The sequence below is a fragment of the Antechinus flavipes genome, chromosome 1, assembly GCF_016432865.1.
Source record: "Antechinus flavipes isolate AdamAnt ecotype Samford, QLD, Australia chromosome 1, AdamAnt_v2, whole genome shotgun sequence".
NCBI classification, from domain to species: domain Eukaryota; kingdom Metazoa; phylum Chordata; class Mammalia; order Dasyuromorphia; family Dasyuridae; genus Antechinus; species Antechinus flavipes.
The window spans coordinates 236,863,863-236,891,139 of record NC_067398.1 but is presented as its reverse complement, the minus strand read 5'-3'; the positions used below and the strand labels follow the sequence as shown (position 1 = coordinate 236,891,139).

At 33.8% G+C, this 27,277-nt stretch overlaps 1 protein-coding gene across 2 annotated transcripts in view; it reads right to left on the bottom strand.

The window, feature by feature from the left end:
- Window positions 1-27,277, bottom strand: part of CCDC192 (coiled-coil domain containing 192) — a 321,145-nt gene that overhangs the window by 54,184 nt on the left and 239,684 nt on the right. For both annotated transcript variants that reach the window (XM_051998280.1, XM_051998288.1), the window contains one exon: window positions 20,824-20,956. In XM_051998280.1, coding sequence (XP_051854240.1) covers window positions 20,824-20,956 — 133 coding nt within the window. The remainder of the gene's footprint in view (window positions 1-20,823; window positions 20,957-27,277) is intronic.

Below are 27,277 nucleotides of genomic sequence, written 5' to 3'. Positions count from 1 at the left end.
AAAATACTAATGTTGAGAAAAATGAAAATTAAATGGAAAAGGGGATGGCAGAAGATGAGATGGATAGATAATGTCATGAAAACAATGAACATGAACATAGACAGACTTTAAGAGATAGCAGAGGATAGAATAACCTGGCATGCTATGCTCCATGGTTTTATGAAGAGTCAAACATGACTGAACAACCAAATAACAACAACAAATTTCATGGAGTCATTGATTTTAGTTTAATCTAACTTAATTTTCAATAGTGTGTTCTTTGAACAGGATTCATCATTTTCTTATGTGAGTTATTCTCAAAAGGAAAAAGTTGTTAACAATTGAAATGAGTATGTACTTAAAAAATGACTTGGCTGAAGATTTGGCAAAGAAAATGGATGGAGCTCTAGAGAGGAGAACTATGAGAGTGCAGTGTCATGAAAACCTAGAGAAAAATAAGAGTATTAAAGACAGTATAAAAGGTTGTAGATCTGTCCAGAAGGATGAGGTATGAAAAAAGTTCATTAGATTTGGCAATCAGATCGTTAGGAGACAGCAGCTATGGTTGAATAATGAGATTAGAAGCCAGACTGTAAAGTTAAAAAAATGAGAGAAAAGGAAGTGAAGGTACCTTTATAGACAACCTTCTCAAAGTTTACCCATAACAAGGAGAAGAAATACAGGATGATAGTGGAGAAGCAGTTCCCATAACATTTAAATGCTTTGAATACAGACCTAGCTATATTTGGAGCAGTAAATGCTCCAGTAGCCACCAGTTGGTGATTTTTTGTTGTTGCTTTGGTTGTTACAAGAGCATATAAAAACTGTCTCTGAAAGGTTGAGGTGTGTATGAGGTGAGTTGTACCCACAGCCATCAAAGAAATCAGAGATTCTTAAAATGTAAGTCATTTTGTCCATATGTCCCTATTAGAATGTAAATTTTATAATGTATCTCTCTTACTGTGTGCTTAGCATAGTGTTCTATACATAATAGTCACTTAAATGTTAAATGATTGTAAAACAGGAATAAAATTACATGTGAGGACCAGGATTTGAAAGATGTTAAAAGCTGGGCAAATATTCACTTGCAGTCCTTCCACATTCTAGCTCTTCTATGGACTCAAATATTTTAGTATAATGACCATCTAGTCTCCTCCTCAACTAGATCTAATACTTCGGTGCACCAAGTCATCAGTGTCTCTTATTACATTTGTACATCAATTACTCTTATCTATAAATTATCTTTCTATTATAGAGATACTTTGTAAAAAGAATGAAATAGTTACTTTTGCTCTTCTATGACAAATTTCATGATTTATCTGGGTAAAGAATTTTATCAAGACAATAAAGTGCCCCTTATTTCTTACTAAATTTGATTCTTCTCTATTTTTCTTTGTCCAGGGGTGCCATTGAGCCAGTTCCAAACAGCTATCAAGAACCAATTATTCAATTTCCAATGTGAGCATATACTCATCAGAAATCAGCAGACACAGCTTCTGGCTTTTCCATTGTTTGTTTGGTTATCTAAACTTGAGAAAGTAATGAAAAAATGTAAATAATTCACTTAAAAGTGTGTCATTCATCCTTTTTTTGTTTGTTTGTTTGTTTTTTGCTGGAGGGGTAGCTTATCGATAAACATTTACCAATGCACCACTGCCTATATACCTAAATTGTGTTTTTTTTCTTTTTCTTTCTTTCTTTACAAGCATATGCATGGGTAATTTTTCCAACATTAATCCTTGAAAAACATTTTGTTCTAAATTTTCCTCTCCTTCCCCTCACCTCCTCCCCTAGCTGGCAGGTACTCCAATACATGTTAAATATGTTGAAATACATATTAAATCCAATATATTTATACAATTATCTTGATGCACAAGAAAACTCAGATCAAGAAGGAAGAAAAAGAAAAATTGACAAAGAAAACAAAATGCAAGCAAACAACAAGAGAGAGAGTAAGAATTCTATGTTGTGTTCCATACTTTGTTCCCAAGGTTCTCTCTCAGGGTGTAGATGGCTCTCTTTATCACTGAACAAGTGGAACTGTATACCTAACTTGTTGCTACTAATTAGTTATGCTCACTAACTTTTTCAGGTAATTAATACACTAAGAAAGTTCCCTGAGCTATTAGTCTATGTCAGAGAAAGATTTGGGAACTAGGAAAAATTGTCCAACAATCTGAAGCACATTAACTCACACGCCAGCAATCTAATATATTGTTGCCAAGTCATTTTTCAGGCAAGTTTTACTCTTTTTGACCACATTTAGGGTTTTCTTAACAAAGTTACTGCAGTGATTTGCCATATCCTTCTCCAGCTCATTTTACAGATAAGAAAACTGAAGTAAGCAGGATTAAGTGACTTGCCCAGGCTCACAAAGCTAGTGTCTTCCTAACTCAAAACCCAGCACTCTATCCACTATACCATCTAATTGCCACAAGAAATAAAATTACTTATTGGGGAGGGGGGGAGGAGAAAGGTATTAGTAGAATAGCCATCATAATGGATTTGAAAGCAAAACTCTGGAAGAATAAATAAAAAATGAAAGATCCCATAGCCATCAAAGAAAAAAAAAAGTGTTTACACATATCCTCTATTCTCTAAAACTATGTGGTTTTGCATGAACATTCAATGTTTTTCCATGAAAGGTAAAAAACCTTCCAAGGCCCCAACTCTTGTAATAAGAGAAGATTAGTGTATATATATATATATATATATATATATATACACACACACATATTAATAATATGAAAGGTTCCTTCTGTCAGCACTAAACACCTGATAGTCTACAAATTTCAAAACTATCTTATTGTGAATTGATCTGGATGGATTTTTTTTTCCTTTTCCCATATGGCATTACTACTTGAGAAATTCAATTGGGATTAATTTATACAGATATCATGTCACTTTTTGACTGTTAAAATCTCTCTTGTCTTGGACTTCACTCATTTCATTATCTTCTTAGGTGACCATTTGGCTTTCTTTAGATAGTTTCAGGGAATAAAATAAAATTGAAAAGAAAGTCTTAAGGTCCAATTTCCTGTAGTGTTAGTTACATGGTGAACTGCTATGAGGAAACCATGTGCACCAATTTTTAAATTATCTAGTTCTATTGAAAAGATCGAGAACAAACAGATTGGCCCATAGTTTGAGACAAAAATCATACAAATTTCTAGGAGGCCTAATCAAATGAGGAAATTTTTTTCAATACTATTGAAATTTTCATTTGAAAAGGGGAGAAGTAAAGATAGGACCATCCACAAAAGTTAACATGATATTTTTTTTCTATTTTACATTTAAAATATAATGTATTTGAAACTAGTACATAGGACCCTGATATGATATGATATGATATGAGGACCTCTTTATTTTTCCAAATTTGGCAATTGCCATGCACAACAATGCAGACCTCATCCTTCCTCCCCAGCACCCTCACCTTAACCCAGTTAGCATCTTCCTCAGAATAGACTAAGGTGAGTTCAGAAAATACCCAGTTCAAAGTATAAAATCACATCAAATTAATAGCCTGATATCTATTATTTTCCTGGAGGGATCAAGGGGGTAGTAATGCAATATTCTCACATTACCCAACCTAATACAAGTTTTTCTAGACTAAAGCCTACCCTGGGCATAGGCCCCTCTGCTCTTACACTGGAATTCTTTAACTTATTTGTTAAATCACTCTCATATACACAACACAACCCACTCCTCCATCATTCCATTTCTCTCCTTCCTAAATCTTTTTATTCTGAACTATTTGAAGGCTATTCCTCTTAGTCTTGCAGCAAGTGACTCATTAACTTCCAAGTAAAAATGTTCTTCCTCTGATCCACATTCCTGCACTCAACTAACTTTTTGAAATAATCTCTCCTTCTTCCCCAGAGATATTGTCATCGAGACTTTGAAAAGTGGGAATCCTAGTATACAGGCATTGCTCATATTCCTACAAGTTTCTGGGTTTTTTTTTTTTTTTTTTTGTATTTTATTGGTAGGAACTTTCCTCCACTGAGAAGCCACGTAGAAATATGGAAAATAAGAAAGACTACCAACATGACTGGTTCTCCATCTTTCTGAGTCAGATATAGGGAGCTGAGATTTCATGGTGTGGTATAATATGCAGACAGTCTGGGAGAGATGTGATAGGAGATATCAGCAGATATGGTTTGGTGAGACTACTAGAATTCAATCCATAACACCTGCCTTTCCCTCTTTCCATGGAGTACTGCTCAGGAAATTTAATATGCCCATGCTCTAAAACAACCTTTTCATTATTTAAAAGACAAAACTAAGACTCAGAGATAGCCAGTCAGAGCTAGACTCTAGGTCTCCTGAGTCCCATTTCATTACTTTGACCATCTGACTATTTACTGCTTCCCCTCTGATAAGTGGGAGGGATCCATGAGAGAAGAGAGAGGTTCAACTCTTTGGCTATTGCAATTTTGACCTACGAGTGGAAGTCTGTTCCTTTAGTAGGTATTCCTATGATATTTGAAATTGTTAATAAGATACTTGACTATTTATAACTCTTCTATTCCATAGGATTGCGCTTCCATAGGGGAAGGACACCTAAAAGAGGAAAATTTTCCTCAGCTCAGGCTAAAAAAGAATTTCTAAAATGTTAGTGTCATCCCTGTGTTAAATGACAAAGTCCCAGGATTACAGTGTATGATTTTTTTTTTGAGAAAGGGAAGGAAAAAAAAACCTCTGGAAACCTCTTGGTGTTGTGTATATGGAGAGAAGGGCGTATAGGTGTGGATGTAATTGGATAAGTGTGCCTGTGATTGCTTCAGAGACTGCTGAGAAGAAAAAGAGAGCAGGAGAGGGTGCAGAGTTTGGATGATGGAAAGGTTATGGTGGATCTTTTCAATATGTCTTTGCAGTGTCTGAATCCAGAGGGACTATGAGAACCAATGACTGAATGTATTCAGTATCAGAGAATATATATATACAACTCCTCATAGATATTATTCCTACTGTTCACTCCCATTTCAGATTTTTGGAGAAGATGTCAAGGAACTCCCACTCTTCAGCACCAAGTAGGAAGCCCTTCAGGCTCTTGGAGTCAGAAAAATTACTGGTTTCTGTACTCTCAATTACAGATCAGCTCCCCTTCCCACTGAATGTTATATTTGCTCATTGTTTATATTTTAATTGTTCTTCCTTGGTGATTAAAACTGTTTTTGTGTTAGCCTTGCCTATGTGATCATTTTGGGAATGATAGTCAGGGAGGGGGGTAAAACTTGTTCAGAATTAATGCAATAGATTCACCTGGTGTTTGCGTTCAGGAGATAACCCCGGGAGCTGAAGTGTCCAAGAGAACAATGAGCTCTCTTCCTGGGAATGAATCCAGGATACTGATCCAGCATCCACGGTGCTTTAAAAAGGTCCAAGTTTTAACAGAAGTAAAGACCAAAGAGAGTATGTTTAATTCAACCTGAAGTCCTCCTAGAAAACCTGTGAGCCCAACATTATAATTCCAGTGGTAAGAACAGAAAGAGAAATATAGATGGTGGATTGTACTCTCAGGGCTTTCCTGGCTTCTTTTACTTCTGACACCTGACCCTGTTAATTACCAGTGAGCTATTAATATCTTGTTCCATATTGAGCACTTAGTTTCATTACATTAGTAATCTATTATGTTCGTATCCCAAACTGCTTTCAATTTTAGAGAAAGACTGATAAAGAAATCATCCAGTACCAGTGATAGATGATTTACTATATGAACAAATGATCTAAAGCTATTTTCCCAAAGTAAAGCAGGTCCACAAATCACAAGTTGCTGCATCTTGGGTATATATAGCTAGTTACCTTTTCTCTTGCATTCTCCATATCTAACCCCTCAGTTAAAGAATAAGGATTGTACTATCCACCCTACTCTGAATCCTAGGAAACTACATACAGAGAGACCCACTGAGAGATCCTACCAGGTTTTGAGACCTACCAGTAATAACAAGTCTTATTTATACAATACTTTATGCACATTATCATCTCTCATATCTACATGAAGTAGGCAAGATGTATTACTACCCCCAGCTAAGTAGCTCAGTGGATAGAGTGCTGGGTCTGTGGTCAGGAAGACTTACCTTCCTGAGTTCAAGTTTGGCTTCAGATGTCAACACCAACAAAAGTCTGATATCTACACTTTATGAAGTAAGCAATATGTTACTATCCCCATTTTACAGATAGGGAAATTGAGTGTGAGAGATTGTTAAGTTGTTTTTATTAGACAGCTAGCAATGAGAATTTAAGCAGTGGCTGGGAGACATCACAGCATAGCTATAGCATAGCTCTAAATCAATCTTGAAACCAAGACTTGAGTTTGTCTTGCCTATGAAACTGGTTGTATGACCCTGAGCAAGTCACTTAACCTCAAAGCATTCCAAACAAAACTCTAACACACACACACACACACAAGCTAATGTGATCCAAGAGAGCAATATGTGTGGAATCAGGGTCCCAGTCCCTGCCAGCACCAACATCAACACCCACTGCCAAGCAACCACCATGGACAGACAGCTATGCCCAAGAGCCCATGGAATAGCAAAACCCATCCCCATGTATTATTGCCTTTGTCATTGTTCAAAGGAACAACCCTTTTTTAGAGGCTCTTTCTGTAGGTATGTTGGTCTTCATCTTTTTAGGAGCCCTAATTATTGAAGACCCAGAAAAGAAAATGCTATCCATTAAAATCTTTATTACTTTGTTCAATATCAAAAATATTTTTTGTTTTATCAAAGGAAAGATACTAAAGAAGATATATTACTATATGCCTTGCCAATGCAAAAACTACAGGGTCTTTTCATCTGTCTTAACAATGGGCTCTTTTTTATGTGCTGTCCCCCCCTGGTAGAATGTGAGCTCCTGGAGAACAAGGATTATTATGCTTTTCTATTTTTATCTCAGCTTACAGTACTTTTTATAAAGTGGTCATTTAATTTTTAAAAATTTCCATTCTTTCTTTTGTTCATTCATTCATTCATCAAAGCTTAATGGGAAGAACATATTAGAACAACTCATACTTACACCACATACTTTTGACATGTTATGACAATAGCTATAGAAGGTATCTGAACAAAAACTTACAATGTTAATGAAACACGATTTATCACCCCAAGGCAACTACTAAAAAAAATAACACTTTTCTAAAAGGTAAAAAAAATTGACAAATATTTTCATAGCACACAAAAAAACAGATTAAAAATTAAAAAGCAGGAACTAACTTTGTAATAAGCAAACCTCACTTCAAGAAAGAAATTGAAAAGAAATCTGACAATGCTTATAACAAAAACTGATTTATCTCTAGGCATAGCATATAAAACCACAAAGATTTAATTACAGAATTAGAATACCATCCATGGGTAATATTTACATAAACTCAACTAAAAATATATTGACTGAGTCAAGAGGATTTATTTATAGAAACAGTATATGATAATGATTCATGATAGGTCACTGGAACTAGAAATTAGAGAAAGGATTTTCAGATCCTTAAAAGGCCTAGAGATAATGATCAAAGCCAAATATAATAGAATGGTGAAAATTGTATAACCTATCACTACAGATTGCAAAAATCTAAAATCTATTAGATATTAAGAGACATTAATAGTCTAAATACAAAAAAACTTTCTATCATTTATAAACTAAAATAACAAATCTCTACTCAAAACATCCTTTGAGAATTCAAGAAATGAAATACACTGGAATTAGACATCATTATAGAAAGAACTGTTGTGCACAACTGCCTAGACATAATAGTAAACTACAAACATTTTTAATATTTACTTTCAAATTCTGAGTTCCAACATTCTCTCCCTTCCTCTAAGTCCTCCTCTACTCATTGAGAAGACAAGTAATCTGATGCAAATTATACACATTAAATCATCAAAATATATTTTCATGTTCCAAAAAAACAAAAACAAGAAAACTATAGTGAGGGGAAAAAAGTTTTTAAAATATGCTCCACCCTGCACTCAGAGTTTTTCTGTTCTCTCTCTGGAGGTAAACAGCAGTTTTCAACATGCTATGAAAATGTTATGAATCATTGCATTGATGAGAGTAACTAAGTCTTTCACAGTTGATTAGGGTAACAACAGTGTTATTACTATGTACAATGTTTTGGTTCTGTTCTCTTACTTTTGCTTCAGATCAACTCTTTGGCTTTTTTGTCTTGTTTTCATAGCTAGTTCTAGAGGTCTTGAAGTTTTGGGTGTTTGCAAGATGTTGTAACTTAGGAAGAGGTGCTGCTCTCCTCTCCTGAGCTTTGTTCTTCATCCAGGTACGACCACTGATTTCTTATAACCATAACTGCTCTCTTCCCTGAAACTGCAATTCAGCTCTAATGTAAGTAGGGTCCCTGCCTCCTTGTAACTGCAAGTGCTAGGTCTCCTTTCTGCCCCAAAACTGTGATATGGAATAATAGGTAATGGCCCCTGATCTTGTGCCCAGTGCTAGTATAGGGACCCCTTTAATTTCTTTTTGACCAAGTGTCCAGTTTCTTTATTGTCTCTGGACAGTGGGAGCTCCTGATACTGATACTGCTGATATAATACCTCCATGACTCATAACTGGTGTTGCCAACCTATGTTTTTTGCCAACCTTTATTCCAGTACCACAGACCTCTCCTTCTGACCTAATAAAAAAAAAATGACTCACTCCAACTTTTATTGGTTGATCGTGTCACTTTAAAATTAGATTTGACACAATATTTTAAAATTGTTTGGAAGGGAAAACAGAAAATTCAACTATTATGCTTTCTTTGTTTTGCCTCCTTGAATCTTGAGTGACAAACATTCAAAAATAATGGTTTTAACATAGGCTTACTGAAGAATTTTTGAAGCTTTTGAAATATAGAAACCTCCAAGAAATTAAACTCATGGGGCAGCTAGGTGGCACAGTGGATAGAGCACCAGCCCTGAAGTCAGGAGGACCTGAGTTCAAATTTGCCCACAGACACTTAACACTTCTTAGCTGTGTGACCCTGGGCAAATCACTTAATTTTGCCTCAGCGGGAAAAAAAAAAAAAAAAGAAAAAAGAAAAAAGAAAGAAATTAAGTTCACATGTGAACAGAACAAGCTATGTGTCAATTCTGTTGTTGACCGAATATTGGTAAAGATGCTAATATCTTCAAACTCATTCAGTTACAAAAAGATATTATTTTATAATCCTGCACAATAAACCACAGGATATTAAATATAAAATAAAAGCAGGATAGGAGCTCTTGGCTCAGGCTGTTTCTAATTGAACCCCATTAAAAAGTTTAGAATGAAATAATAATATCATAATAATAATAGTAAAATCTACATTTTTAACCTTACTATTCCCAGTTTAACCTAACTATTCCCATTCCTGTACTCTACAATCTGGTCAGACAGTTATTATTCCTCATATCCAACATTCCATATTTGATCTTTCTGCTAGTATGTGCAGTTCTACCTCATCTCTTAGAATCTCTTCTTTCCTTTAGAACTCTTTCTTGTGCAAGGGAAATCTTTTACATTGTCTTCCCTGATGCTTCTAGCTGTTGGTTCTCTACTAAAGAAAATACAATTATGTACATATTGTCTTCTCTGATGAAATGTAAGCTTCCCTAGGACAGAAACTGTTTAATTTTTCCTTTTGTGAATCCAACACCTAGTATAGTGCTTAGTGGATGTATGGTAGATACACAATAAAAGTTGACAGATTGTTTGATGTCCATATGGAAAACTATCTTCTAATTCAGACATGACATTAATACAACAATATCCAGAACAATCAATATAAAACACGGTCACTTTTAAGAAGACAGTTTCAGGTTCTGAATAGTTCTACTTAATCTTTACCTATTATTATCTCTTCTGTTATTGTCTTTCATTTTTGAAGTGGACCAATGGTACTGTGGATGATGTCTTAATTTGAACATGACTTGGATTGAAGTGAGGCAAAGTTGCACAGTCATCAGCCTTGCTTTCTCTTGCAGAGTCATTAAAGTCCAATGGCAAGGTAAACATTTCAAAATGGCTGGTGATAGCTCTGGATGCAATGGATGATCTTGGTGTTTTCAGTGATTTAAGCACAATACCACATTTGCTTCAGCAATCTTCATGGCCATTGGAACAAATTGTTCTCATCTGCCCATAGAAGATTTAAATGTGAGGTTAAGGGTTTTGTAATTAATTCTAGAAGCAACAGGGGAACCAAAAGATCATCACCCTATCAAAAACATTAATTTAATTAGTTTTCTAATAACATATCTCACTTTGAAAAACCAAAGTCATCCTTTGGATTCATACAGGTAGTCATTTTTGGCATGCAAATATAAGATTTTAGCTCCATTACATTTTATCTTATGATGAATTATCTTGGTATTTTCCTACTGATTAAAAAAAAATCCCACCAACTTCTCTGCTGACTCATCTTAATGACACAGGACTAATTCCAATATATGAATGAGTAAAATTAAACTTTGTGTACTTTATTTTATGTAAAGAAATCTCCTACAATTCACTTTTTTCTCCAATAATAGGCTCACAAACTTTACAAAATAACTTCTTCCTTTGAGTTCCAAAACCATCTAGCTAGTTTTAAAAGTAGAAGTGGAAATAAGATTTATTTTTATTATTTCAAATCAAATTTTTATTTGTTTAAAATAATTGCCTTAGTTGGAATAGTTTTGATTTCCAAGATAATCAGCAAAGGAGATAATTATCACTGTTTTATTCCTCTTTCTAAGACATTCATTAAGAGGGTTGGCTAATTAACCTTGCCAGGAATATATACTTGTACTTTCCTAATTTTCATAACTCAATTATGGTGCTAGATATGTGTGTATATAATTTTACTTTTAGATAAGAAAAATGCCCCTTTTCCTGTTATACAATGCAAGGATGAGTAATATCCTTCCTTCCTTTCACCACTAGAGAGAGGAAAAAAGAAAAAAAAAACTAAAAATCCCTATGCCTGCTTGATTTATCTCTTTAACAAGATTCTTCTTTGTTTTCTATAAATTTAATCTGAATATAAAGCAGGAAAAATAAAAACAAGTGACTCTTCTAGTTCAACTAGTAGTTACTAAAAGTAGATAAAACTTCTTGCTAATAATTTTACCAATGCATTTCTTGGCCACAGAAACACTTCATTGATAGAATAATTTTAGTCAGAATTTTTTTATTATAATGAGGGGTACATTCATGTGTGTGTTTCTTTATCAGTTTTTATGCCCCCTCTGATGCCTAATTAATTCTTGGGAATAATCCAGTTTCTACCTGTCTTATAACAAAAAGTTCATTTATTAACATCAAACTAAAGTTCTCTCATATCATTCTAGACTGGTTTAGTTAGATCTAGGATCCAAGATCATGGACTGGTAAGTTTTGCTTCTGATGCTATAAACTTCTAATGTGGTAGATTATAGGAAAAAAAACTGAGAAGAATTTCATAGCAGATGTGAAGATCTTTCCTAGAAATAAAGTCATTGTTTCATTATATATCCTCATTTCAAAATGAACTCTAATAAGTTATTAAAGTTTACTAGTTTAAGATCAATAATAAGCCAAAAAAAAAGATCCTCCATAGGAATGGCCTTCCCAATCTACATGAGAAAAAATGTTTTATTATCCACTTCTACTTTAAAAACTGGCTGGATGGTTCTAGAACTCAAAAGAAGAGTTATCTTGTGAATAGAGTTTATGTCTGTTATTAGAGGGAAAAAAGTGAATTGTAGAAGATTTCTTTATTTAATAAAGTATGCAAATGTTTATTTTAATGGTTCATCTCAACCTAAGTAATCAAGTATTCATATATTTTTGTCCATTTGAAGCCAGAAAACTATGTTTCCATTTCCTTCTTTTTGAGAGCAAAGACTGTAATGTACTTCAGATTCTTAAGTTTTATATGTGGTTTGCTTTTTCATTTCTTTATGTGGCCACTAACTATCCACAAAAAGTAATAATTTAGAAAGTATTTCTTGCAAGATTTTGAGGCATAAAGGACAGGAGACCTTGCTCATCTTTTTAGCCAACACTATTCCCATCAATCTGTCAAACTTGTTTTATAATTAATGTTACCTATCCCTTCTAGCTTTATGTAACCTAGAAATATGATAGGCATGGCATTTATGTCTTCATCTTTATATAAATGCTGATCAATGTAGGAAAATAATCTTTCCTCAAAAAAATAGATTGAGGTTTTACATATAAACCATTAATATAAGAGCTTTGGCTATTTTATCATTTTTCCTAACTATTTATAAAGTAATGGGGGATAGTATAATTAAATTCTGAAGTATGGATAGGGTCAAGAAAGTTGTAGAGATACTACTTTGTACTAAAAATCCTATAGGACATTAGCAAAATAGAACTTAAAAAAAATTCAGTAGAAGTATCTATCTAAAATCAAAAGTTAATATTATATATAATGGAAACATTAGAAGCTTTCTTAATTAATAGAGAAATAAAATGGAGCAGTCATGTGGAAAAGACTTTGGCCTGACAGTCAAGAAGACATGAATTCAAATCTGGGCATGTATTAGCTGTATGATCTTGGGCAAGTCATTTCACATCTGTTTGCTTTAATATATTAGAGAAAGAAATGGTGTGCTACTGCAATATCTTTACAAAAAAAAAAAAAATCCCAAGGGATAGTCACAGGGATCATGAAGGATCAGACATGACTGAGCAACAAAATAAGGACATCCCCTTTCCCTGCCTTATTTGGCAAAGTTCTAGAAATACTAGCAATGGAACGAAGATAAGAGAAAGAAACTAAAGGCATAAAGATAGGCAAAGAGAAAACAAAACTAACCCTACTTAGAAAATCCTAGGGAATTAGCAATCAACTGAAAACAATTAATAACTTTTTTTAAAGTAGGGAATTACAAAATAAGCCCATTAAAAACTCAAAAAACAAGTCAGTATCCATATAAAAACACACATATTTATAAATCAGAATCTAGGAGAGAATAATAGATAAGAAAGCTATATTCAAAATACATACAAAATGAATAAAATATCTGGAAGGCAGACTATAAAACCATATTGGTACTTATATAGATACAATTTCAAAACATGCTCTTAAAAGTAGAGGACTTAGAAATGATTAGAGAAATATTCAGTACTTATAGTTAAGTCATGTAAATATAAAAAAATGAAAATACTACTGAAATGAATTTGTAGAATTTGCACTATACCAATCAAACTATCAAGGGGAAACTTTATGGAAATAGGTTTTTTTAAAAAATTAGAATTCATTTGGGAATAAAAATATAATATTAAGGAAAATGAAAAAATGTAGGAACAAAAGAGGAATTGCACTCACAAACCCCAAACCATGTTATGAAGTATTAAAATTCAAAAATATTTTAAAGAATAAAATAATGTTATGTTTTAAGAATAATTGAGCAAATAAGTGATTTTGACTATCATAAATACCCAGATTAACTACAAAGGATATTTGAAGGAAGATGCTATCTGCATCCAAAGAACTGATAAGTAGAAGTATGTATAGAATGATTTTACACAATACATACATATAAATATATATATTTGTGTTTAATGGTAGTCATCTGTAAGATGGGGAGGGGAAAAGAAAAAAAGAAAAAAGACATATAACATAACTTTATTATGTATTTAAAAGGAATAGCAAGTTATATATAATAAATTTGCAGTTTCATGTGCAAATATCTTTTTAAAAATTATATTAATGGTCATGAAAGTGCTTATTTTATTCCATAAATGTAAAACAAAATTAAAAATAAAATAAAATCAATGGAACAGACTAGAAAAGAAACAAAAGTAATTTAATTCAATTATCCCTGTGTTCAATCAACCTGAAAACATAAATTACATAGGAAAGCGTTTCCTATTGATAAGAATTACTAGAAAATTTAAAATTTGTCTGATTATGATTAAGTTTGGATCTACATCCTAAATCTTATACAACAGTAAACTCAAAATGAATATGTAACTTGAATATATATAATTATGCAACCAAAAAATGGAAATAATAAATTAAATACTTTTCACAATTATGGCTAAAAGAATGAATTATTTAACAAAAAATAAAGGTGATTAGAAAATATAAAACAGATCATCTGTGCCACAGATTCAATGCTTTTGAATTGTAATGCTGAAGAAAACTTTTGAGAATCCCTTAGGCAGTAAGGAGAACAAATCAATCAACATTTAAAGAAATTCATACTATTCACTGGAAGGTCAAATTACTAAAACTGAAACGTAAATATTCTGGCAGCATAATGAAAAGATGGAATTCATAGGAAAAGATTTTGATATTGGGAAAGATTGAATGCAAAAGGAAAAAAGGATGTCAGAAACTGAGAGGAATAGATAGTGTCATAGAAACAATGAACATGAACTTGGACAGGCTTCAAAAGATAGTAATAGAGAGCCTGGCATGCTATGGCTTATGGAATAGTGAAGAATTGGACATGACTAAATAACAGTTTTGACTACATGAAACTAAAAAGCTTTTGCATAAACAGAAGTAATGCAACTAGAATAACAAAGAAATCAGGCAAGAAAAATATTTGTATGAAACATCTCTGACAAAAAAATTTAGATATAAGATATATGGATAATTAACATGACTATAGAACAAAAATTATTTTTCTTCTCAAAAGAATCAAAAACTATCACTCTTATGAAATGATGTTCCAAAACAGTAATATAAGAGAAATGAACATTATTAAAACAGCACTTAGGTTTAAGCTCACACTCAATATACGACAAAAATGAAAAAAAGATGGGATTAGCCAGTGTCAGAAAAATTGTGGAAAGACAAACACACAAATGAATTGTGGGTGATACAGAGCTTTGACTTAATTGATTATTTCATTTTTTTTTTTTTTTTACTTTTTTCCCAATTATACATAAAGACAATTTTTAAAACATTCACTTAAAATATTTTTGAATTTCAAATTTGTCCTCCTTTCTTCCTTTTCCTCCTTAAAAAGTTAAGAATTTTAAATAGTTATGTATGTGCAATCATATAAAACATATTTCCATGGTAGTTATGTGAAAGAAGAAACAGAACAAAGAAAAAAAAAAAACTAAAAAAGGTAAAGAAAGTGAAAATAACATGTTTCAATCTGCATTTAGATTCCAATGGTTTTTAATCTGGATGAAAACATTTTCCATCATGAATGAATCCTTTGGAATTGTCTTAGGTCATTGTTTTGCTGAGAAGAGCTAAGTTATTCATAACTATCATCATACAATATTGCTGTTATTATATAAAATGTTTTCTGATTCTGCTCACTTCACTTTGTATCAGGTCATGTATATCTTTCTGGGTTTTTCTGAAAATATCTTTCTCAGCATTTTTAATAGCACAATCATATTATTATATCCATATACCATAATTTGTTCTGATGATTCTCCAATTGAGCAGCATCACCTCTATTTCCAATTCTTTGCCAACAAAAAGAGCTACTATAAATATTTTTTGTATATGTTGTGACTTAACCATTTTAAAAAGTCATTTGGAATTATATTAAGAAAATGACTAAAATGTGCTTACCTACTGACTCAGAGATTTCAGTGGTAGGTATATATCCCAAAGGAAGTTAAGGACAAATAGAAAGATTACACATTCATGCCAGTACTTTTTGTAGTAAAGTATTAGGAAAGATTAAATGCCCATGAAATATAATGAATACAAAAACATATATATTTTTCTTACTTTGTTTTGTATCAGATCATATATCTTCTTATGTGTATATATATATATAAAACCACATATGATTATATTATAAAGAACAAGAATAATAAACCAATAAAAACATGAAATGAAAAAGACCAAGTTTCACCTCAAAGAAGAGATACATAAAGCTTTCTCCCACTCCATCTACCATTTCTTTGAAGAGATGAGGGACTATCAATATGTAACATTTAATATAAAGGCAGACTTTTTTTTTTTTAATATGGTGGTTTGTTTTGTTGAACTCTTTTTTTCTCTCTTTTTCATTCTTTATTATATGGGATTACTGTGAGGGTCTATGTCCAGAAATGAGTGTCCTTTTAAAATAAAAAAATCAATAAAAATTATATAAAAATTACATTTTTATAATAATTAAATTGTGTGTGTGTGTGTGTGTGTGTGTGTGTGTGTGTATTAAAAGAAAAATCCAGAGACTGGGGTTCCTCTGAGTAAGGACAGTCAGTCTAGAGAGAACACAGGAGTCCCCAAGGAGATGGGATAGTCTAAAGACATTGAAGTTTTAAGGGAGATATTTAAAGATAAAAGTTGAAGGAGAGGGTAGAAATTTAGCTTTACATTGCAACTTTATTTAGGGGCTATTTAGGGCTTTACCATAGAGATCACAAAGTTTCTATTCGGACTAGTAAACCAGCTTGGGGGGGAGGGAGAGAGAAAGGTAGGAAGGTCAATAAGGGTTTAGGAGAAGACAAGACAATGTGGACAAAGTGACTTGGATGAGAGTATTCAGGAGACTTTGGAAAATGACTTAGTATACTGGGATCTTGGATTTAAGAAAATTCCTTACTTGACACTACTCAAAGTTTTACCTGGAAGTCCAAAATTTGAGTTCTGACGTTAGGAGCAGGATGAGTGTGTGTTGGGGGGGAAGGAGGGGGGGGGAGAGGTTGAGGGGAAGGGTGTGTGTGGTTTGTTTCTTTATTCATTCAACAAACATTAATGAAATACTAAATAAGATAATTTTGTAGGGGGAAAAAGTACTTAATACAGTGCGTGGCACATATTAGGCATTTTAGAAATCCATGTTCCCTTCCCTTTTTCTCCTTTGCTACTTTTCCACCCTTCCCCTACAACTAGTTATATTCGAGGTAGTGGTAGTATTAAAAAAATTTTTTTTAATGAAAAACAATAGGATTACTAAGCATCTCTCACTTAAGGGAATGATACCCCTGTATTGCTTAGGAATAGCTCAGACTCAGCTGTCACTACCACATTTATATTAGGACAATAGGAATTAACTGATATGGACCAAGTTCCTTATAGGACACATCATGTAGGCTTAGCAAAGAAGCACACGAAATTTATCTGCAAAATGGACTTGAAACTATTCCAGGCTATCAGATGCTATACAGGTTGGATTAAATAAAAATGGGAATGGCAATCTTATAAAAAGTTCCCAGTGACACCGAATACCCATAAATAGCTGAAAGGGCCTACACTTGGAAAGCTTCATTGGAAAATTACTCCAGTAAACCCTAGTAAACATTAGTCAATTTTACCCAGAAGGAAGATGGAGCTGTCTTGTGAATTGAAGCTCAAGTTCCAACTCAGCTAGCTATTCTAAACCCAAGGATTAAGTGAAGCTTGTATGTTCTAATGGGCAGTTTCTACATTTCAGCAATAGCAGCCAGCTGGAAAGACTAAGAAAGAATGCACCATGTGCTTTGATTATTTGCACAAAATAAAATCAACAAATAAAACTGATTTTGTATATTGTTTGCTGTTTTCTTTTCAAATAAATTTTCTCTCTGACAGAAGTCATTTGTTTATTTATATTAAACAACTTAAGCACATAGCAATTAAAATGGCTCATTGTGTTGGAAAAATATATTTGATCACATTAATTATCATTAAATGTTTCTTATGCTTTTCCCAGATCCTTTTTTAATAAAATAAGAGAAGAGAGTAGAGATGTTTATTTTGCCTCCTTATGAACCACCTTTTGATCCCTGCTATGCTATATCACCACAATAGGATAGTTTGAGAGAACATAGTCTTGTAAAAAGGCTCAGGAAGGACTTCACAGAGAAAGTGGTGTTTGAATTGTACCTAGATAAAAGGAAGAGTCAATCCAGGAGTGGTAGGACAAGGCTGTAATCCTTACTGCTAGGGAACAGTGTGGTAGACAGCTTGAGTGTGAGAGGGTCAGTAGGGCAAAAAATGATCAACTGCACTTACTAACTCCAATAAAAAATATTGTGAGATCCCCAGGAATAGAGTACCACTAGGCTACCTAAGTAGCCTAGGTCAAAAAAAATGGATGTCAAAGTTTCCGTGTTAAAATTTCCTTGAGACTTGAAACTAAAGGCTCAGATTGTTTACAAATCCTTTCCACCTGAGTACAAAGCCTTCATAGAGGTGCTCTCAGACTTGGCTAGTGGATCACAAAGGCATGGTAGTTTCATTCAGCTGAATTTATTCAAGATGTCCTCGAAACCTGTACTTGTTCAATATCCTTATTCTGGTACAAATGTCCCCTTTTGTTTTAAGTATCAAATCTAAATTACTTAGGTCAGGTCAATGCCAGAACATCAAGAAAATTAAAGAGATTACCAAAAGAAACTGTAAAGAAAGAAGTATAGGGGACCCAAAATAGAGCCCTGAGAAGCATTCTATGCATGATAGGCTAGTAAGGGAGATGGAGAAGGAGGAGGTGAACCAGTAGCGAATGGTATAATAAAAACTCAGAGAGAAGAGAGAATATAGTAGCAAGGATTAGTTAGCGGTGTCAAATGCAGCAGATAAAGTTAGAAGGATTTGGATTAAGAAAAGACTATTAGATTTGGCAATTAAGAGATCATTAATAACTTTGGAGAGAGCATTTTCAATTGAGTGATGAGAACTAGAAGCCAGAAGCCTAAAGGTTGAGGAGAGAAAAAGAAGAAAATGCAGTGAATGTAAATAATTTTTTTAGGAATTTATCTGAGAAAACAAAGTGCTTTTTTAAGGATGGGAGACTTGAGCATATGTGAAAACTGTAGCAAAGGAACGAGTAGATAGGAAATTATTAAAGTTACAATCACAGGAAAGAACCAAAGGCATTTGCAGAGGGGCTGTCTCAGTCAAGGAGAAAAGCTACCCCATTGTCAAATATGGAAACAAAGGAGAATATAGTGGGGATTAGGTCCTGGAGTTTTGACATGGCAGGAATAGGAGGAGGGGGAGTTCAGATTAAAGGCCCCAATATTCCCTTTTAAGAGATAAAATTCTCAGGTAAGAGAGAGGGAAGAGGGAGAGGTGTAGGAAATTTGAGCAGGAAAGAGAAAGCTTGGGTTTTTTGTGGTCACTGAGGCAATCATTTTGAAAGGGATAAAAAGATTTTCTTGTTTTAATGAAAGCCTAGTTGAAGTTGAGTAATACAAATTTACAATTTACCCAGTCAAAATGTTATGGGACCTCATTCTATATCATTTGGCTAACTTGAGATAGAATAAAAATAGATGATAGCAGAAGTTTGGCAAGGGATATGTAGTGAAAAATAGGTATAGGAGATATTCCTAATTATGGTCAAATAGAAAGATGTGAGATGTGAGAGTTTTTAATTAGTGAAATAAAACATTTGTGATAATGGTGAAATCCAACCTGTGACCATCCATTCTGATATTATATGGCTGAAAAGAAGAGAAGAGCTTGAACCTAGCTCTTTCTTAACTTTTTTTTTTAAAATATGTCATGGACCTTTTAGCTATAGGCAGACTCCTTAGAATAATATACTAGAGAACGTCAGCATTCATTTTGATGTTCTCTCATATTCTCTATCTTTTCAATTTCTCAAGCTTCTTAAATCACATTACCTGGTCCAGGGGTATGGTAAGAGTACATGAACTTAAAAAATTATCTTGATCACTTTTATTCCAATATAATTGGTTTGTTATAAGTCTATATATTTTATTATGTGTAAAGACAAGGATTTTCAATGATTTTATTTTCCTTTTCAAGACATTGGTACTTTCTGATCCTCAACTAGTTTTTTCCTTCATTTTCAATCTATCCTGAAATGGCTCAAAAAAGCATTTACTGATAATTCCAGTATCCTGAAGAAATAGTGATGTATACTCAAGTCTAAGAACACTCATTATTTTGGTATTAGATTATCCTTTTGTGACTGTTTCACATTAAATTCGGTTATGTCAGTAAAAAGTTTTTCCGAACAATTTCATGACCACTGTTTTCTAGAGTCATCACACCCACTGCTTCCTCCTCATCTTCTATTTGTTTCCACATGGTCCTACCTCTCCTCAGGAGTTGCTTTTAAATTATACAGAGATCTAAAGTAAGAACAATGGCATGAAGCAGATTTTAACAATCATGGTTCATAACAAAGGAAGGAAGAACTGCATTTGTGAATAAGTATTACAAAAGATCCACTAAAGAAAAAATAGAAATTGTATGGATTTTACAGCTTAGACTAAATTAAAGGAACTAGCCATAGTTGAAGAACACTGATTTTCTTATTCCATGTCCTTCTAGGATAGAAACAAATTGTTGGTTGTTATTTCCATTTTTAAAAACAGGTATTGAAGGCTGTTAAAATTCCCCTGAACACACACACAACTTTTCCAAACAATTTTTCTATTTGTTTAATTTTTTTTACCAAATTCATTTAATTCCAAAACACTATCTCGGGTACTCACCTGCCTTTCTCATCTTGGAAGCCTGCCATTGAAGATAAATGATTCATTCAGTTTCTGAACCATATTCCTAGGGATAGTCTCTTCTCCCCTATTCACTTTCCCCTACTCCCTTTTCCCCTTCCTGTATTATTGTTTAGTTGTAGATAACACATCATATTCAATTCAATTCAATTTAATACTATCCCATTATGTTTAAAGTTCTATGCTAAATGTTGGAGAAGATAAAGCAAAATGATTCAAGTCCTTAGGAAACATGGAATCTGGTTGACTATATCCTAGTTTTCATCTTTAAAGCCTTTTTCTAACAAGCATTTGGCAAGACCTTTTTATCTCATCGTTCTACCCCTGGATAAGGAAAAAATTATCCTAAATCCTGAAAGAGTTGAAATGCTGCAGAAAGGTTAGGCCAGGACAGAACATTATCACTAAACATCCTTGTTCTTTGATGTGCTGCCTAAGTCTAATAGTCACTCAGACCTCTAGTCCCATGTATATACTGACCTCTAGGGGTTGGCTTTCCTTCATATAAAGCCTTTATCTTCTCATTGAGTTCCATAACTGTGATGGCAGCCTCCTGCTTAGCTGTTGCCAAATCAGTCTGTAGCTTTTTCATTTTCCTTTTGTGCTTAAGTTTCTTTAAAAAGAGAGAGAAAGAGAGAGGGGAAGAAAGAAAGAAAGAGAAAGAAAGAAAGAAAAAGAAAAAAGTTTTCATCATAAAAAACAGGTGGGAATGAGGGTGGGGAAGAGAAGAAACAGAAAGGCAAAGAGAGGAAAATAACTAACAATTTCTTTACACATAACCTTGGAAGAATGACATAGCTGGAAAATGTTTGGGGCTTGTACAGATCAGATCCTGTTTGACATTTATATAATAGGATATGCATGTGTGCTTGTGTATGCAAAGGAGATAACAAATTGAAATCCAAATCACTTTAAGATTCACTGGCTATGTTACAATAGCATTTAACTTCTCTATGGGTTCCCAGAATGGAAAATTTTAGACTTTTTGAGGCAATGTGGGAAAGCAGCTATATTAGAAACATTATCTGCCAAACTGCACTTCATTACCATTGATAAACTACAGTGGAGTCAGCTATAAGTTTTTCTCATTTCCTTAAAATATTTGGAATTTTTCCTGATCTGGAACTAAATCCAGTTGAATTTGAATTTATCGTAGTCTTCTAGACCCTTTATGTCCTCTTAAAAAGCAAGAAAGGAAGAAAAAATAGGAAGAAAGGAAGGAAGGAAAAAGGAAGGAATAGAGAGAAAGAAAAAAGAAAGAATGAATGAATGAGAGGGAAAAAAGGAAAGAAAGGAGAAAAGAAAGAAAGACAGAGAGACAGAAGGAAAGAAAGGAGAAAAGAGAAAGAAAGAAAGAAAGAAAGAAAGAAAGAAAGAAAGAAAGAAAGAAAGAAAGAAAGAAAGAAAGAAAGAAAGAAAAAAGAAAGAAAGAAAGAAAGAAAGAAAGAAAGAAAAGGAAAGAAGGAAGGGAAGGAGGGAAAGAAAGAAGAAAGGAAGGCAAAAAGGGAGGGAAAAAGAACAAGGAATTTATTTGGCTTTTAATATCATATATACAAAGAAGCCATGAAAATCTCACTTGTGGATGCTTCCAAATGATATAAGCATTGAATGTGATGCTGAAACAATTGGAAGGTACTTGATAGCATGTCTCCACATATGAACATATCTGGTCAATAGTGCAGCAGAGGTTCACATATAAAAATATGAACTTAGAACAGTTAAATTTGGGAGGGATTACGTATTTTATTGGATATTTGTTTCAATAAAAACCTCCTCTAGTACATTTACAATATGATTTAATTAACCAAAATTTGATGTACCTGAAACTTTTAGAAATATAGCTGTTGTATAAAGAGATAATTGGTGCATTTACTTTCTCACTCAAAGTTTTCATTTTATAAATACATGTATTTGCAATTAATTTCCTGTCACATTCTTGAACCTCAAATTATTTCCCCAAATATCTCCCCCTAATTATTAACAGTCATAAAATATGGTTAGATTTAAAGAGTTTGAACAAGTTGATTGAGGTTAAATTGGAAAATGGACCAGAATTAATTTGAATGGCAGCCCAAACCATGGATCCAAACCAGTTTGGGTTGTCTAAATTACTTATGTACTTATGTCACTTTTTATTTGTTATTGTATTGCTGAGTGAAGAAACAAGTTAAAACCTTTCCATTTTTTTCTTTTCTCCAGGCAGAACTGCTACATGACATTCATAAGTATTCCTCCTTTGGGTATTTAGGAATTAAATTAAATTAAATTTGCCAACATGCTTTTTATTAGTCATAGACATCAAATTATTTCAATCAGGGTAATATTTTCCTTCATTTTTACATTCATATGCCCAGCAACCATAATGTTATATATTAAGAGTCTATTATTACTTACTTTGTAACTATGTACTCCACTCTATGATTATGGAAGCATCAAGACTTTATGCCCTGAAGGTGAATTCTCAGTGCCTGCTATTCAACAAACTTTTACTACTGGGTGGAACAAGAGAGGAAATCACACGTTTCTATGTTGTTTTTAAAAGGAAATATTTATCTCTATTATACTACTAAATAGCATGGACTATGCCAAGATTCTAGGAATTAGGAATAATAAAGAAAAAATATATAAATTTTGAAGTGTATCACTTGGGTTTATGATTTCAGGGAAATTGGGAAATTTCAGAGTATTTCTGCAATTTTCAAACAGTGAAATTGGAATTTTTTATAAGAATATAAATTCAGCCATCAAAGCCAATCTCTAAGATATCTGTATTCTGGCTCTTTCACATTCAAAAATAGCCAATGACTCATGAAATCAATACTATATTCCAGACAATTTTTCTATATGTTTGTCTAAATTCTTCTTCTTTGTGCAGGTAAAAGAATCTTAAATGAAGACAGAAATGTAAATAGCTTTGATCCAACTCACAGTTAATCAGTCTTTTATATAGGTGAGGTTGGTGACTTGCCTAATAAAAAAGATAACATCTATATAGTAATTTAAGGCTTACAAAATGTTTTCTTTACAACATTCAGAAACACAAGCATTATTAGCCATATTTTACAATTTAAAGCAAATGAGGCCCAGAAATGTGTTCAGGATAAAATAGACACTCTTTTATTTGATTTATAAGGTTTTTATCTGATTCAAGCAAAATTAGACTTTGTGGGGAAGGAGCAAACAATGAACCTGTGACTGGATCTTATTCATGTTGGAGGGGAACTGGGAGTGGGGGAAGTGGAGGAGAGCAAGGAAAAAGAGACAACACCTGTGGAATTGACCACTGATATTCAAACTCTGTACCAGTGGGTAAAAGGGGCTTTGGTCCATTATTGTAGATCTTACTTCAATAGGGTGACTGAGAGGATGTGAGCTTCCTTAGATCTTCCTTTAAGTCAAGGGTGGGGATACCTTTTTTTCTGCCAAGGGATATTTATATCATTTACCAGCTATACAAAGTTAGCAATTTATAGAATTCAAGCAGTGAGAGATTGTACCTAGCAATTGTCTTAGCAAATAATTTCTCAGACCCTTTTACAACCTGCAGGCTAGATGTTCTCCACCCCTGCATGGAGTAAGGAGGTTACTGAAGTTCTTATAATCACAGTAAATGAAATTTGTGACCTGCTGGATCTCATTCAGAGGTCTATGCAACTTGGACAAAATCCTTACTGTACATTTTCACAAGGAGCCAGATACTTAGGAGGTTTATGAGACTATCCTAAAAAAAAAAAAAAAATCCTAGTCCATACCCCACTTTTCCATCCTGTAACTTTTGTCCACCCCATAGCCTTTTTTGCTTAGAGAATTTTGCCAGTCTCTCTTCTCCCACTTCCCCTTCTCCCACTCCTTATAGGCATGAAGGAACTCAAGTTCCTTCTATTTTGGGAGGAACTCAAGTGAACCAATCTTCATTCCCATCCCAACTCTATTTTTCCACATCTCCTCCAGCATTTGTCATTTTCATTCTCTGTCGAGCCAGTCTCATATATGTGAAGCAGTATCTCAAAGCTGTGTTGACCATTTCTCTCATTATTAGTGATATAAAGTACTTTCCCATAAGACTTTTGATAACTTTGGTTTCTTCTTCTGAAAATTGTCTGTTTACATTCTTTGATGACATATCAATTGGGGAATAGCTCTAATCTTGGTAAATTTGGCTCAATTACCTCTATATTTGAGAAACTAAACTTTTTTTCAGTAAAACTTGCAATAAACAAATTCCTGTTTTCTTTCATGTAATCAAAATTATCCATTTTACCTTCCATGTTCCTCTTTATCTTCTCTCTTTGTTTATAAAAATTTCCCTTATCCATGAACCTGACAGGTAATTTTTTCAATGCTCCCCTAATTTGCTTATCACCTTTTATGTCTAATTCCCTCCCTGTCTAAATCACATATGCATTTTGACCTTATTTTGATATGTAATGTGAAATATTGATCTACAGTGTAAGATATTGATCTATGATTAATTTCTATCAAACTGCTTTCCATTTTTCCCAGCAATTATTGTCAAATAGTGAGTACTTGCCCCTGGATCTTAGATCTTTGGGTTTATCAAATGCTATATGACTATGGTTATTTAAAACTATGTATTATATGCTTAATCTATTCACTCTTCCGGAGTAGAAAATAAATAGTATTTGTGGTCACTCACAGAAAAGAGCACAGGTCAGGAGAATAGTAAATGCACTTCACCTTAGATCATACCCCTTTATACAACTGAAAACTTATTGACCACCAAACAATTCCCTTACAACTCTTGGAGTAGAGGCCAACTTTAACATAAAGTTAAAAGTCAATAGCATTCTATTACTTAGCCAATAATAGATTGTTTTGCTTATTACCACTATGTAATATAGTTTGAAATCTTTTACAATTAAGGCCACCTTCATTCACTTTTTATTCACTGATTCCCTTGATATTTTTGACCTTTTGTTATTCCAGGAGAATTTTGTTCATTTTTTCTGGTTCTATAAAATAATTCTTTGGTGGTTTGATTGATAAGTAAATTGATTCAGTCATTTTTATTATCCTGGCTTGACCTACCCATGAACCAACAAAAATATGAAGTGAAATAATTTTCCAATTCAAGGCAATTTATATATAAAGTTAGCAGGAAATGTCTGTTGCATCATGGTGAGCACAGAGTGCAGTCTAGGGCAGGCAAAACCCTGGCAAATCAGCAGCAACATGAGTTGGTGGAGATAGCTTCTGGAACTTTCATCTCACAGTCAATAAGGAGGTCAGATAACTGATTTAGAAGGAGATTATAGGGATCCCTTTTCTAGCACTGAATGCAGGACTCTTGTTTCATTGACCATACAGAGAACCAGGTTACAATTCCGGAGTTGCAGATCCAGGATAAGAAGAGCATTAGCATACTAGAGCTTATGACCACAGAGGGCGGGAAACATTCTGGTCACTGTTCCATAGCGGAAAATAGTGTTTGTGGTCGCTCACAGAAAAGGGCACAGGGCAGGAGGAGAGTAAATATACCTTACCTTAGATCATATCCCCTTGGAAGAATTGAAAACTTACTGGCCACCAAACAGCTCCCTTACTCTTAGAATAGAACCCAAAGTTGAGGCAAGAATAATGCTGTGGGACGGAGCCAAGATGGTGGAGAAGGCACATGTGACTTTCTAAGCTCCTCTCTTACCTTCACTATCAATATTATATCCAGCTTCAAAAATAGTGCTTGACTGCTACAACTCATAAAGATTAGAGGTACAACAACTCACCAGCCAAAGATAATCTGGAATCTTGCCAGAAAAGGTTTGTCCTCAGGGGCTGGGGAGAAGATCAGTGCAGGCAGGGAGAGAAATAGAGGCTCCAAGCAGAGCCCCAAACCAGAAGTGAGAGCACAGATCACAGCACAAACTCACAGCCCCAACCCGAAGTCCAGGGCTTTTCCTTAGGGTAGTTGTGAACCTGCAGGGCAGGGGGGCACAGCCCAGGGCAGCCTCTAATCTGCACAGTGTGGGGCTTAGCTTGGGGCAATAGAACTTTCACAGGGAAATTTACTTCGGGGCAGAGACTTCCAAGCAGAGACTTTGGGTCTGAGTCTGGCTATTAGCTGATCAGCTACTAATATCCACAGCCCCACAAGGGGCTCTGGCCTGGAGCAGTGACACTTTCACTGCTTAGTCTCTAGGCTTAGGGCAGTCGCTAAACCACACTTTTTGCGGGGGTTCTCCACTAGGCACTTCCATAGCTTGGCTAGTGCTAAATCACCTCCTGTTGGGGGCTGGGGAAACTTTCACTCAGAGCATTCTCATACCTGGCTGAGGGAAATCGATTTACATCTCTCCCTGCTTTGCAGAGGAAGCTGGAACCCTTGCCCTGAAGGCATACCCTAAAGACTTTAAAAAATGAGTAAAAAAATTAAAAGGACAATAGATAGCTTCTATACAGAAAAAGACCTATACAGGTCTGCAATCCTGAAGAGACTAATAGCAAAAAGTCACCAGACATTACCCCAAAGGGGAATGTTACCTGTCCCCTTTTACATAACACTCTCATAGAAGAGACCATTAAAAGTCTCAAAAGAGAGTTAGAACAAAAATGGGGAAAGGAAAGAGAAGCTTTGAAATATGAATTGGAAAAGGTAAAAAATTCCCAGAAAGTGCAGGGAAACAGAATTTGTGAATTGGAAAAAGTAAAAAAATCTCTGCAAAGTAAGATTTGTGAACAAGAAAGTAAGATTTGTGAATTGGAAAAGACAAAGAACTCACGAGAAAGTAGGATCTGTGAATTGGAAAAAGAAAATAATTCACTAAAAAAAAAAAAAAAATTAGTGAAAAGGAAAAAAAAATCCATAGAGCAAAACAATTCATTTAAAATTGTTTTTTTTTTTTTTGTATATAAAAAAACAAGAAGTTTTTTTATACAAAAGAAGTTAAAAAAGCTAATGAAGAAAATAATTCATTAA